Below are 15,122 nucleotides of genomic sequence, written 5' to 3'. Positions count from 1 at the left end.
GACACACACGTGTGTCGTCGACTACACAACGAATCACGGCTGGTGACGCGTCACAGACACACACGTGTGTCGTCGACTACACAACAAATCACGGCTGGTGACGCGTCATAAACACACACGTGTGTCGTCGACTACACAACGAATCACGGCTGGTGACGCGTCACAAACACACACGTGTGTCGTCGACTACACAACGAATCACGGCTGGTGACGCGTCACAGACACACACGTGTGTCGTCGACTACACAACAAAAGAGTTTCATGGCACGAATGACACATAAATGAACCACAAAAGCCCTGTTTCTTCCTCAACAAAAGCACGACGATGAGTTCAATCCGTTTGTTTGATACATTCTTCAAATCATGACGAAAGCGTAGAAAAATAAAGATCCTTCTGGACACGAGACGAGTCAAGATTGTCAACAGCTTCACATTAAAGCGTCTCAATCGTTTCAAAGAAAAGGTAATAAATCCCTACATTCGTGTATCAACTGAAGGTCGTGACCCAGGAGGCACTTCTGGATGAAGGAGGAGAAGATCCAGGATTATTAGCAAAACTTAATTTGGCAACGATTTCACTTGGAATTTTGGGGTTTATTTTAATCTCGCTTTTTTTTTTTCTTCCAGTAAATATTGCATTAATGACACCTTTAGAGTTTGGAAGTGAAACAGCGACGACCCTTGAAGTTCATCAGTGTCTTCAGAATATTAACCACATTTTTAAATGTTTTAACTTTGATTTAGTTCGTTTTTTTTAAGAATTCAATCTTTTTTTAATAACTTTATTGAATAGTTTGTCTATTGAAAGGATGACTTTGTTTGTTTGAGATCATTTAATAAAATAATCTTTCATAATAATATGTTTATTATTCAAATTCAAAATAATTAAAAAAAAAATCATTTTCTAAATCAAGTATTTTTAAATGTATAGTCTTTTAAATTCACTATATAACTGTTGGTATAATAGAGTCACCAGACAAAACCAATAGAGCCCAGAGCTACTATTAATTCCAATCATTCAAATATATATATTTTTATATATAATTCAAAAATCTATCTTTTAAATCAACATTTTTATAATGAATTTAAAAAACTATGAAATAAAAAAGTTAAGCAAATGTTTTTTTTTTTAATTATTAGAATTAGAAAATCAAACTCTGTGTAAAACAAGTAAATACATTACATGTTAGTTTTTCAACATTTAAAAAACAAATTCAACCTTTGAACAAACAAAATATTACATTGAATTATTCAAAAAACATTAAAAAACAAAGTATTTATAAAGTTAAACTGAATATTCTGGCGTCACTGATAAATTCTACGTGTTGTTGACGATAAACGACAAAAAGAACGGATGTCACGCGACGAACGGCTACATCTCGTCGGGTCATCGCCGCGCTCGTCGTCTGACCCCGGGGGGTCAAGGGTCACTCTACAGATGCGGACTCCGGGTCAACGATCGATCACCACGACGACAAACAGCTGACATCGAAACTATGTACACGTTTTCTTTAGGATATTTTTGACATACTCTGTACTCACGGCTGGTCGTAGAAAAGGAGGAAACACTAACGTCTGTACAAGGTCGAAGGTCGTCAGCCGAGGGTCGATGACATCACAGCGGCGACGCCGGAGTAGAAAGTGTCGAGATTTCAGGGTCGGATCTGACGTTTGACGTGTTTGTGGTTGAACGCTCTCGGGGGGGGGGGGGGGGGGACTTTGGCTGTGATTGGCTGAGGCGGGCGCCGGCGGCTCAGGTGGGCTCAGGTGGGCTCAGGTGGGCTCAGGTGGGCAGGCTGACGTTGGCGCTCTCGGCCAGAGGGCTGGACATGCGGATCTGCGAGCTGCTCTTGCTGAGGATGGACAGTTGAGTTCCTCCGTTGACGCCACTGCTCGCCAGGGACGGGTGTCGCTGCTGCTTCAGGTCCACGGCGAAGTAACGGTTGACGGTCCAGCTGCGCCACTTCCTCTTGATCTCCGACTGCACCTGCACAGGTGAGGGAGCGAGTGAGTGAGCGAGTGAGTGAGTGAGTGAGCGAGTGAGTGAGCGAGTGAGTGAGTGAGTGAGCGAGTGAGTGAGTGAGTGAGTGAGTGAGCGAGTGAGTGAGTGAGGGAGGGAGGGAGGGAGGGAGAGAGTGAGTGAGTGAGTGAGTGAGTGAGTGAGTGAGTGGGTGGGTGGGTGGGTGGGTGAGTGAGTGAGTGAGTGAGTGAGTGAGTGAGTGAGTGAGTGAGTGAGTGAGTGAGTGAGTGAGTGGGTGGGTGAGTGAGTGAGTGAGTGAGTGAGTGAGTGAGTGAGTGAGTGAGTGAGTGAGTGGGTGGGTGGGTGAGTGAGTGCGTGAGTGGGTGAGTGAATGAGTGAGTGAGTGAGTGAGTGAGTGGGTGGGTGAGTGAGTGGGTGGGTGGGTGGGTGAGTGAGTGAGTGAGTGAGTGAGTGAGGGAGGGAGGGAGGGAGGGAGTGAGTGAGTGAGTGAGTGAGCGAGTGAGTGAGTGAGTGAGTGAGCGAGTGAGTGACGTGTCATTTGTTGGTGTTTTTTTTAAGCATTTCACTATTTGTTGAGGAAAGAAATTCAATAGTTTCTATATCGAAAGGTTTAATTTGTTTATATTCAATATTTTAATTTTAAAACATTGAATTTATTTTACACATAGAGTTTGATAATCTTATTCCAAGAATCCAAAAATTAAATTGTATAATATCAATATTTTTCATTTCGTAGTCTTTTAAATTCAATATAAAAAGACCACCAGACCAAACCAACAGAGCACCGAGCGAGTCGTCCGTCGAACGATTGGCTGAAAGTTGGATCCAGTGGCTCTGTTGGTTTGGTCTGGAGACTCTATTATGATAGAAAAATACTTTTATTTATATCATTTCATATAGTTTATTATACCAACATTTTTACATTGAATTTTAAAGAATGTATATTTAGAAATTTAAATGTTGAATCGTTATTAATTCGAATATTAAACTCTATGTTAAAACAAATGCATTCATTTAAAAACAAACATTACAATTGTTTAATTCAATTATTTAAAAAAAGAAAACATAATTCAACCTTTCAATATAGATTTTTTAAATGTAATTATTTAAAAGAAAATAGAATTCTTGAAAAAAGGGACCACATTAAAAAATGTTTTAAACAAATCTACGTTTTATCATTTTAAATAATAATATAATATAATAAAAAAGTCAGCAGCCAATCATGTGCACACAGACGATCATGTGACTGATCTTCAAACATCAGATCTAAGTTCGTTTTAAAAACTTTCATCTGAAGCAAAAACATGTCAAAAAATCTTATGTTTCACTCGAACGTTGACTTTTAGTTTGCGAGAAACACTGACATCTTGTGGTGAACTTGTTAATTGCACATTAAATTACATTGAATTAAACTTATGAATGATTATTATTATTATTTATTTTTATATAAACACCTGACGATAATAAGTGTGACAGTGAACGCATCACCAAAAACCTTGTCTGCAAATTTTCTCAAAGAACCCGAAAAAAATGGTAAAAACATTGACTTTCAAAAACAAACAGCGCCACCTGCTGGACAGAAACGGAACATGATAATTTCCTTAAGAAATCTTTTTTTTAAACTTAATTCTTAAATGATGACAGAAGCAGATTCTTACTTCTCCGTTCAGGAAGCAGTAGAGCACAGCGACCACGAAGCCCTGAGGTAAGAAGACAAGAGGTCACGGTCAAGGTCAAGGTCAAGGTCAAGGTCACCCTGAGAGAGTCCTGACCTGGAAGGATCCGAGGCCGAGTTCAAACACCAGACGCTCCCTCTTGCTGACTTCTTCAGGCGAGAACGCAAACACAGTGTAGTGGATCCCGAACAGAGGGATGAGCAGAAGAGTGGAGCGAGCCAGACGCCTGCACACACACACACACAGATGTACACACACATGAACACACACAAACACACATGTACACACACAAACACACACGCACAGAAACATATTTTTGTTTATCATAAATATAAATAATAAATAAATATTGTCGTCGTCAGCGAAGAAAAGAAAACATTTGTAACTATTGTCGTGATGGAAACACACAAAAACACACACAAAAAAAGACACAAAGTCACAACAATTATTTAACAAGCAGCACACATGTGTGTGTTGTGTATTTAAAGTGTAAATAGTTATAGATTTGATTCGAATTGAAATTTCAAAGAAACGTTTAGATTTATTTTATGATGGAATTTTTTTAAATCCTGTTTTGTGTGTGTGTGTATTTGTGTGTGTATTTGTGTGTGTATATCTGTGTGTTTATGTGCGTGTGTCTATATCTGTGTTTATATGTTGTTGAGTACTGTATGTTTTTATGAGTGTCAAGTGTGTGTCAGTGTGTGTACATATTTGTGTGTAAATATATATATATATATGTGTGTGTGTGTGTGTGTGTGTGTGTGAGTGTATGCAAGGGTGTGTGTATTTGTGTTTATAATTTGTGTACGTGTGTGTATACACATGTGTGCTTCTATACAGTATATTTGCATGTTTGTGTGTTTGTCCAGATGTTGCTCAGAGTTAATTTCTGACCTCACAATACGAGACACACAAACATGCATATATACTGTATACACACATACACACACACACACAAACACACACATATACTACACACACACACACACACACACACACACATACTGTCTACACACACACACACATACATATACTGCATACACATGCACACATATATCCTGTCGACACACACACACACATATATAGTACACACACACACACACACACACACACACACACACGCACGCACACACACACACACACACACACACAGACGTGGACACACTTACAGTGTGATGGTGGATAACTCTGACATCCTGCACGAATGCTGAACAGCTTGAGTCGAATCACTGAAGCATTTCTGAGCACAGCTGCTACACAACACAAAGACACACAGTAACACAAGACTTTAGGGACACGGACACACAGTCGCACACGACACACTAGCTCACACACACACACACATACACACACACACGGGTCTCAGCAACATCAGCAAGATTTTAGTGACGACCTTTGACCTTCGTTTCCTCATTATTGACTTAAATGACTTAAACACAAACACTTAACTTAAGTATTAACTTAAGAAAGTATTTACTTAACTTAACCCAAGAAGCGAAATTAATAATAATTATTATATAACAACTACATTAATAATTATAAAACAACAACTTTATCAACAAACTGTTTTAAAACAAAAGACACTATTTAAAAAAACGACTTGTTTCCTGTTTGAATAAACACCGTGGTGCGTTCAGGGACACCTGGACAACTATGACACGATGTCATCTTTATAAATATGTTTCTTTTTCTCTCGCCCTGAATACCTGTTAGTGCGCCACACAGTGGCCACTGTAGATACTACTGGTTTAAACACTTGTTTACTGACGCGTTTAAAATCAACGTAATTCATGATTTTAAATGAAAATAAACTTATAAAACTATTATTTCATGACTCGTTCAACATCTGAAACTGTAAAATATAATAATAAATAAGAATTAAGAGATAAAACATTATATATAAAGATATAAATAGTATAATTTAAATGGACATCAATTGAAATGATTCTCCAGAAAAGAGTTCAAAGTGCGATGATTGACAGGTGAGTCTGCAGGTCGTTTCTTTGACTCACAGGTAAATACTGGACTCGTTTCCTCCGATGTCCGGCGACTGCAGCTTCTGCACCAGGATGATGATGATTCCCACGAAAAGTACGAAATTAATCTACAAACATCGAGAGGACACGTGAGGAACGTCGATGACGTCACAGGAGGGATCCGTCTCTACCATGATTGAGGCCACGACGGGTCCCTTGATCACCCACCAGAGGGCGGTGTTCTCGTTCGTGTCCCAGCATCTGAAGCGAAGACAGAACGTCAACAAACGAAGACAGAACGTCGACAAACGTCACCAACAACACAAAGCTGGAGACACTGAACGAAGGTTCTGAACTGAGATATTAATGCGAGGAACTTCCGGGCCCTCGCTTGTGTGTTAATGGTTACTTCCGCTGTTTTATTTTGAAGGGATCAAAACGGAAGTAGATCGGGTTCCTGTTTGTTGTTGTGTTTTTGCATGAAAGGAATGAAAGAAAACGTTTGGTTTTATCCACAAATATTCACTCTGTTACATTAAGATGATAATTAAGATTCAAAACTACACTAAAAATGACCATTAAAATGTATAAATTAACCAGAAATTAAGTCTTAGCATTTAGCTATCTTACTTAGCGAGCATAAACTTGTTTTACAATCATGTGATTTTTTTTATTTCGAGTATTTTTAAAGGAGCAGCAGGTGATAAAAACAATAAATGTTATATTTATTAGAACAATTTACGGATAAAAACAAGCCTTAAATAATCTCCTTGGCAGAGGTATGTTCTCCAGCGTTCCTGCTCAACATGTCTACGATGGTTACGATGCTGCCGGTACCGGCGCCCGGACTCACCCGGTGTCGTAGAAGTGAAGCCTCAGAACCGCCCAGACCGTCACGCAGATGGTCGGAGTTCCTGTGAGTCAGAACCACAAGATCGATCACAACAGGTTTGTGTTTCAGAGATCGTCTGAAGGGTCTTTTATTTTGAAGGAGTAACATTAGTGACTGTGACTCTTCTCAAGAAAGTATTTTCGTGACGTTCACTCACTAGTTTAAAACATGTAAACACAAGCTTTTATCATCTTGTTGCTGATTCAGAGTTTTTTGGTTTAATTTTCATGAACTCAACGTTGGTTTTGTTTGTTTGTTTGTCACACCTTCAGTGAAAATAAAACACATTAAAGTCACGTGTAAATTGGGTTTGTTTTCCAAGAGATAAACGTTCCTTATAAAAACACAATATTTCTAAAAGTGTGAAACGATAGATTAACTTAAACATTGCCAACTTTTTTTTCTTTCTCACAAACCATATATGGTAAGATTATTATTATTATTTTTGGCTTTCATTTTATTTTTATCATAGTTATTGGACAGTTTATAATTCAATAAAGCGGTTTAAAATAAAATAATTCATTTTTTTAATTTAAATTTACATTTGAATATTTATAGTGTTTCTTCTTTTTTGTGTCGCAATTAATCTTCCGGCCGCTAGATGGCAGCAGTCATTACGTCCTCCGCTGCTAAAGAAAGAATGATGACTGAGTACGAGAGGATACAGTGAGTCCAGCAGCTTTTAAAGCTGATGTTTGTACATATTTTGGTTTGAAAACAAATGAACGCAGTTACGGCTGAGGACGAGAGGATACAGTGAGTCCAGCAGCTTTTAAAGCTGATATTTGTACATATTTTGGTTTGAAAACAAATTAAAGCAGTTACGACTGAGGACGAGAGGATACAGTGAGTCCAGCAGCTTTTAAAGCTGATGTTTGGACATATTTTGGTTTGAAAACAAATGAAAGCAGTTACGACTGAGGACGAGCGGATACAGTGAGTCCAGTAGCTTTTAAAGCTGATGTTTGGACATAATTTGGTTTGAAAACAAATGAAAGCAGTTACGGATGAGGACGAGAGGATACAGTGAGTCAAGCAGCTTTTAAAGCTGATGTTTGGACATATTTTGGTTTGAAAACAAATGAAAGCAGTTATGGCTGAGGACGAGAGGATACAGTGAGTCCAGCAGCATTTAAAGCTGATGTTTGGACATATTTTGGTTTGAAAACAAATGAAAGCAGTTATGGCTGAGGACGAGAGGATACAGTGACTCCAGCAGCTTTTAAAGCTGATGTTTGGACATATTTTGGTTTGAAAACAAATGAACGCAGTTACGACTGAGGACGAGAGGATACAGTGAGTCCAGCAGCATTTAAAGCTGATGTTTGTACATATTTTGGTTTGAAAACAAATGAACGCAGTTACGACTGAGGACGAGAGGATACAGTGACTCCAGCAGCTTTTAAAGCTGATGTTTGGACATATTTTGGTTTGAAAACAAATGAAAGCAGTTACGACTGAGGACGAGAGGATACAGTGACTCCAGCAGCTTTTAAAGCTGATGTTTGGACATATTTTGGCTTGAAAACAAATGAACGCAGTTACGACTGAGGACGAGAGGATACAGTGAGTCCAGCAGCTTTTAAAGCTGATGTTTGTACATATTTTGGTTTGAAAACAAATGAACGCAGTTACGGCTGAGGACGAGAGGATACAGTGAGTCCAGCAGCTTTTAAAGCTGATGTTTGTACATATTTTGGTTTGAAAACAAATTAAAGCAGTTACGACTGAGGACGAGAGGATACAGTGAGTCCAGCAGCTTTTAAAGCTGATGTTTGGACATATTTTGGTTTGAAAACAAATGAAAGCAGTTACGGCTGAGGACGAGAGGATACAGTGAGTCCAGTAGATTTTAAAGCTTATGTTTGGACATATTTTGGTTTGAAAACTAATGAAAGCAGTTACGACTGAGGACGAGAGGATACAGTGAGTCCAGCAGCTTTTAAAGCTGATGTTTGGACATATTTTGGTTTGAAAACGAATGAAAGCAGTTACGACTGAGGACGAGAGGATACAGTGAGTCCAGCAGCTTTTAAAGCTAATGTTTGGATATATTTTGTTTTCAAAACTAATGAAAGCAGTTACGACTTCTTCAAGAGTCATGTGGTCTGTAAATCTTCTGGTTCCTCTGGTTCCTCTGGAGTGGTCATCTTCTCTCAGTGAGGGTCTCCACCTACATGAGTCCTACAGTGCTGAAGGGGTCCGACACTCACCCCAGCCTACGATGGTGTACCAGTAGAAGTAGCGTCTCTCGGGGAAGAAGGTTTCCACCAGCAACGTGAACAGATACAAGCCCTCGATGAAGAGCCAGAAGTAGTTGGACATGACGCAGTAGTGGAAGAAGACCATGACGGCTTTACACGCCACCTGCAGCAGAGGACAACATCTTCATCATCATCATCACCATTATCATTGTCATCATTATCTTCATTTTCATCTTCATCTTCATCGTCATCGTCATCATTATCTTCATCATCATCATCTTCATCTTCATGATCATCTTCATGATCATCACCATCATCATCATCATCATCATCATCATCATCATCATCATCATCATCATCATCATCATCATCATCCTCATCATCATCTTCATCATCATCTTCATCATCTTCATCATCATCATCATCATCATCATCATCATCATCCTCATCCTCATCCTCATCTTCATCTTCATCTTCATCATCATCCTCATCACCATCTTCATCATCATCCTCATCCTCATCCTCATCCTCATCTTCATCTTCATCTTCATCATCATCCTCATCATCATCATCATCCTCATCATCATCTTCATCTTCATCATCATCCTCATCACCATCTTCATCCTCATCCTCATCCTCATCTTCATCTTCATCTTCATCATCATCCTCATCCTCATCCTCATCCTCATCCTCATCATCTTCATCTTCATCATCATCCTCATCACCATCTTCATCATCATCATCATCATCATCATCATCATCATCATCATCCTCATCCTCATCCTCATCCTCATCCTCATCCTCATCCTCTTCATCTTCATCATCATCCTCATCACCATCTTCATCATCATCATCATCATCATCATCATCCTCATCCTCATCCTCATCCTCATCATCATCTTCATCTTCATCTTCATCATCATCCTCATCCTCATCCTCATCCTCATCCTCATCCTCATCCTCATCCTCATCATCATCCTCATCCTCATCCTCATCTTCATCTTCATCTTCATCATCATCCTCATCCTCATCCTCATCCTCATCCTCATCTTCATCTTCATCTTCATCATCATCCTCATCCTCATCCTCATCCTCATCCTCATCCTCATCCTCATCCTCATCATCATCATCTTCATCTTCATCTTCATCATCATCCTCATCACCATCTTCATCATCATCATCATCATCATCCTCATCATCATCCTCATCCTCATCCTCATCCTCATCCTCATCCTCATCATCATCATCTTCATCTTCATCATCATCCTCATCCTCATCCTCATCACCATCTTCATCATCATCATCATCATCATCATCATCATCATCATCCTCATCCTCATCCTCATCCTCATCATCATCATCATCCTCATCCTCATCCTCATCCTCATCTTCATCCTCATCCTCGTCCTCATCCTCATCATCATCATCATCTTCATCATCTTCATCCTCATCTTCATCATCATCATCATCATCATCACCTCCAATCACATGACCAGGTGGACACATGTGACCATGAGGTGTTTCCATGGTGACATCAAGTCATTAATGATTTTAAAGACAGTTATTAATCATAATGTTTCTACAAACCTCTTGTTCTGACGTGAAATCAAACCTGATTCTCTTTAAATACACTTTTGTTTTTTGCTTCTTTCAGTCAATTTGCATTTGTTTGAAGTTTCTTCAAAGGTGGAAATGAAGCAGGAAAGAGCTGCGAGTGTCAGAGTAACAACCTTAGATCTGAACACATGTTTGTGGAGAGACTAGACTTGAAATAAACATGAACATACATAAGTGTGTGTGTGTGTGTTGTTGTGATGTGTGACTCTATTGTATCATCAGTGTGTGTGTGTTGTTGTGATGTGTGACTCTATTGTATCATCAGTGTGTGTGTGTTGTTGTGATGTGTGACTCTATTGTATCATCAGTGTGTGTTGTTGTGATGTGTGACTCTATTGTATCATCAGTGTGTGTGTGTTGTTGTGATGTGTGACTCTATTGTATCATCCATGTGTATGTGTTGTTGTGATGTGTGACTCTATTGTATCATCAGTGTGTGTGTGTTGTTGTGATGTGTGACTCTATTGTATCATCAGTGTGTGTGTGTTGTTGTGATGTGTGACTCTATTGTATCATCAGTGTGTGTTGTTGTGATGTGTGACTCTATTGTATCATCAGTGTGTGTGTTGTTGTGATGTGTGACTCTATTGTATCATCAGTGTGTGTTGTTGTGATGTGTGACTCTATTGTATCATCAGTGTGTGTGTTGTTGTGATGTGTGACTCTATTGTATCATCAGTGTGTGTGTGTTGTTGTGATGTGTGACTCTATTGTATCATCAGTGTGTGTGTGTTGTTGTGATGTGTGACTATATTGTATCATCAGTGTGTGTGTGTTGTTGTGATGTGTGACTCTATTGTATCATCAGTGTGTGTTGTTGTGATGTGTGACTCTATTGTATCATCAGTGTGTGTGTGTTGTTGTGATGTGTGACTCTATTGTATCATCCATGTGTATGTGTTGTTGTGATGTGTGACTCTATTGTATCATCAGTGTGTGTGTGTTGTTGTGATGTGTGACTCTATTGTATCATCAGTGTGTGTGTGTTGTTGTGATGTGTGACTCTATTGTATCATCAGTGTGTGTTGTTGTGATGTGTGACTCTATTGTATCATCAGTGTGTGTGTTGTTGTGATGTGTGACTCTATTGTATCATCAGTGTGTGTTGTTGTGATGTGTGACTCTATTGTATCATCAGTGTGTGTGTTGTTGTGATGTGTGACTCTATTGTATCATCAGTGTGTGTGTGTTGTTGTGATGTGTGACTCTATTGTATCATCAGTGTGTGTGTGTTGTTGTGATGTGTGACTATATTGTATCATCAGTGTGTGTGTGTTGTTGTGATGTGTGACTCTATTGTATCATCAGTGTGTGTGTGTTGTTGTGATGTGTGACTCTATTGTATCATCAGTGTGTGTGTGTTGTTGTGATGTGTGACTCTATTGTATCATCAGTGTGTGTGTGTTGTAGTGATGTGTGACTCTATTGTATCATCAGTGTGTGTGTGTTGTTGTGATGTGTGACTCTATTGTATCATCAGTGTGTGTGTGTTGTGATGTGTGACTCTATTGTATCATCAGTGTGTGTGTGTTGTTGTGATGTGTGACTCTATTGTATCATCAGTGTGTGTGTGTTGTAGTGATGTGTGACTCTATTGTATCATCAGTGTGTGTGTGTTGTTGTGATGTGTGACTCTATTGTATCATCAGTGTGTGTGTGTTGTGATGTGTGATTCTATTGTATCATCAGTGTGTTGTGATGTGTGACTCTATTGTATCATCAGTGTGTGTGTGTTGTAGTGATGTGTGACTCTATTGTATCATCAGTGTGTGTGTGTTGTTGTGATGTGTGACTCTATTGTATCATCAGTGTGTGTGTTGTAGTGATGTGTCGCTTGAATTTAAAAGTAGAAATCAAGGATCAATATCTCGATCATATACTTCCGTACGTGTCTCAGCCACAGTATATTTCTACTTCCTGTCCGGACACAGTATATTTCTACTTCCTGTCTAGACACAGTATATTTCTACTTCCTGTCCAGACACAGTATATTTCTACTTCCTGTCCGGACACAGTATATTTCTACTTCCTGTTTCAGCCACAGTATATGTCTACTTCCTGTCCGGACACAGTATATTTCTACTTCCTGTCCGGACACAGTATATTTCTACTTCCTGTCCGGACACAGTATATTTCTACTTCCTGTCCGCACACACTGACCGTCTGGACGAAGCAGTGGTCACTGTCCTCCTGCGCGAACAACACGCCGTCCTTGATGAAGACAGAAATGGCTCGAAGCATGAAGGACACGAACAGGTTCATGTGGATGAAGTTCCTGGTGCAGTGAAGCTTCCTGCTCACACACAAGTCTTTATTAACACACTTTAAATCACAGAACCTTCAGAGAAACACTGTCCATTAAATCATAGTTTGTTTCCCTCTTTTCACTCGTTCACAGGTTTATTCATGAACTCACTGAGCGTCTTCACGTGTCAACAATAACTGAAGTTACTGCAGAGAAAACACATCTTTAAGACAGAAGTAATCAATAGAAGATAAAATATACAAATGATTCTTTCTTTCTGTGCAGCTGCTGGTAACACATGTGTCTGGAGCTGTTTGTCAAGAGTGTGTTGATGGTATCACGATATATAGTGATATATAGTGATATATAGTGATATATAGTGATCATCTAAACTAAAACCCTGATAAAACAAATACTAAAATACAATCTTCATAAAAACAAATACTTAAATAAAACCCTGATAAAACAAATACTAATTACAATCTTGATTAAATATAATTACTAAACTAAAACCCTGATAAAACAAATACTAAAATACAATCTTGATAAAAAATAAATACTAAAATACAATCTTGATAAAAAAAATACTAAAATAAAATGTTGATAAAACAAATACTAAAATAAAATCTTGATAAAAAACAAATACTAAAATACCATCTTGATAAAAAATAATTACTAAAATACAATCTCGATAAAACAAATACTAAAATACAATCTTCATAAAAACAAATACTTAAATAAAACCCTAATAAAACAAATACTAATTACAATCTTGATTAAATATAATTACTAAAATAAAACCCTGATAAAACAAATACTAAAATACAATCTTGATAAAAAATAAATACTAAAATACAATCTTGATAAAAAATAATTACTAAAATACAATCTCGATAAAACAAATACTAAAATACAATCTTCATAAAAACAAATACTTAAATAAAACCCTAATAAAACATATACTAATTACAATCTTGATTAAATATAATTACTAAAATAAAACCCTGATAAAACAAATACTAATTACAATCTTGATTAAATATAATTACTAAAATAAAACCCTGATAAAACAAATACTTAAATACAACCCTGATAAAACAAATACTTAAATACAACCCTGATAAAACAAAAATAAATTCAACATTGATAAAAAAAACAAATACTAAACTAAAATATTGATGAAAACAATTATAAAACCCTGATAAAACAATTGTGTATCAACATTTTCTCAGTCCTCAGTGAAACCTTCAGACTCACCTGAACCTGCACAGGATGACCATGGCTGACGTCAGAGACACCAGTGAGGTGCTGTAACCCACCGTGTAGAGAGCCTTGACGGACGCGTAGTACATGTCCTGCAGTCACACGCACCAACGCACACACACACACACACGCAGTCAGCGGCAGTAACGTGGACGGCCACCAGGCGGCGCTGTCGTACCGGGTTGGTGGCGTTGTCGTAGAAGAGGCAGACGTCCACGTAGTGCGGGAACGGTTCCGACCAGCCCACCTCGGTGCAGTTGCGACTCACGGTCCCCATCTCTGCGGACACACGCGCGCGCGTGACACTCGGGGCACCGGTGATGACGTCACGAGAGCGACTCACCGTCCTCAGGACCCATGAAGTCGTTGAAGAGCTCGGGACAGTTCACGACCACCATCTTCCCCAGACCCGCCGCCGGCCAGCACGTCAGGTTGTCCCACATCCAGGGACACACTGGAAAGGAGACACACACCATATATTTGATACATAGATATTAGAAACTTCAATTAAATCACTACAAGAAAAATACAATTCAATTAAGTTACTACTGAACATTCAAAAGTCTATATTTATAAAACATAAAAACTACGATAAATACTACAAAACTATTAATAAATACATGAATAAATAAATGTAAAAAATTCAAATAAAATGTATTTATTTATTTTAAAAAATTCTGTTAACATTTATTTATTATTATATATTTATTCCAGTATTTATACATTTATCTTTTTGTAGAAACAAATAAATACACGTTTTAAATTTTTAAAAAAAGACACAAATAATTAAATGATAAAGTTTGGTTTTAAATGAATATATTGACTTATCTTAGTGTATATTTTAATACTTTTATCACATGAGATGAAGGTTCAGATCTAGTTGTTCTAATAACAATATTGTATATGTTTAATAACACAAGAGGTTTTATTTACATCAGTTCAAGAGTGTTGTTCTCTCACATGTACTTGCTCAAGAGCACGCGGGCAGACATGTGTTTGTGTTCAGACCTGATCAACAATTCTAGAAGCTTTTAATCTGTTTTGGCTTCGTCTGCTCGGACATGAAGACATGAAGACATGAAGACATGAAGCCATGAAGCCATGAAGCCATGAAGCCAATTACCTTTTAAAGGGCAAACCTGAGCCGAACGAGCCCAACTGAGCAACCAGAGCATCTGACACACACTTATATATATACACACACACACACACTTATATATACACACACACACACACACACACACACACTCACACACAAACACACA

At 38.2% G+C, this 15,122-nt stretch overlaps 1 protein-coding gene across 4 annotated transcripts in view; it reads right to left on the bottom strand.

Annotated features, from left to right (window-relative positions):
- Positions 1–1,195: 1,195 nt before the first annotated feature.
- Positions 1,196–15,122, bottom strand: part of adcyap1r1a (ADCYAP receptor type Ia) — a 30,482-nt gene continuing 16,555 nt past the window's right edge. For 2 of the 4 annotated variants that reach the window (XM_087810958.1, XM_087810960.1), the window contains exons 4-15: positions 14,201–14,311; positions 14,036–14,136; positions 13,852–13,949; positions 12,510–12,642; positions 8,742–8,895; positions 6,490–6,550; positions 5,828–5,897; positions 5,673–5,764; positions 4,830–4,913; positions 3,754–3,883; positions 3,640–3,681; positions 1,196–1,987 (exon numbers count right to left, since the gene is read on the bottom strand). In XM_087810958.1, the coding sequence (XP_087667084.1) occupies positions 1,784–1,987; positions 3,640–3,681; positions 3,754–3,883; positions 4,830–4,913; positions 5,673–5,764; positions 5,828–5,897; positions 6,490–6,550; positions 8,742–8,895; positions 12,510–12,642; positions 13,852–13,949; positions 14,036–14,136; positions 14,201–14,311 (1,280 nt within the window). In that variant the 3' untranslated portion in view covers positions 1,196–1,783. The remainder of the gene's footprint in view (positions 1,988–3,639; positions 3,682–3,753; positions 3,884–4,829; positions 4,914–5,672; positions 5,765–5,827; positions 5,898–6,489; positions 6,551–8,741; positions 8,896–12,509; positions 12,643–13,851; positions 13,950–14,035; positions 14,137–14,200; positions 14,312–15,122) is intronic. The other 2 variants (XM_087810961.1, XM_087810962.1) reach the window with 2 other exon arrangements.

Source organism: Callionymus lyra, chromosome 16, assembly GCF_982586985.1.
Source record: "Callionymus lyra chromosome 16, fCalLyr1.hap1.1, whole genome shotgun sequence".
Classification (NCBI taxonomy): domain Eukaryota; kingdom Metazoa; phylum Chordata; class Actinopteri; order Syngnathiformes; family Callionymidae; genus Callionymus; species Callionymus lyra.
Note: the sequence above shows the minus strand (reverse complement) of the source record. Positions and strands in the feature narration are given on the sequence as shown.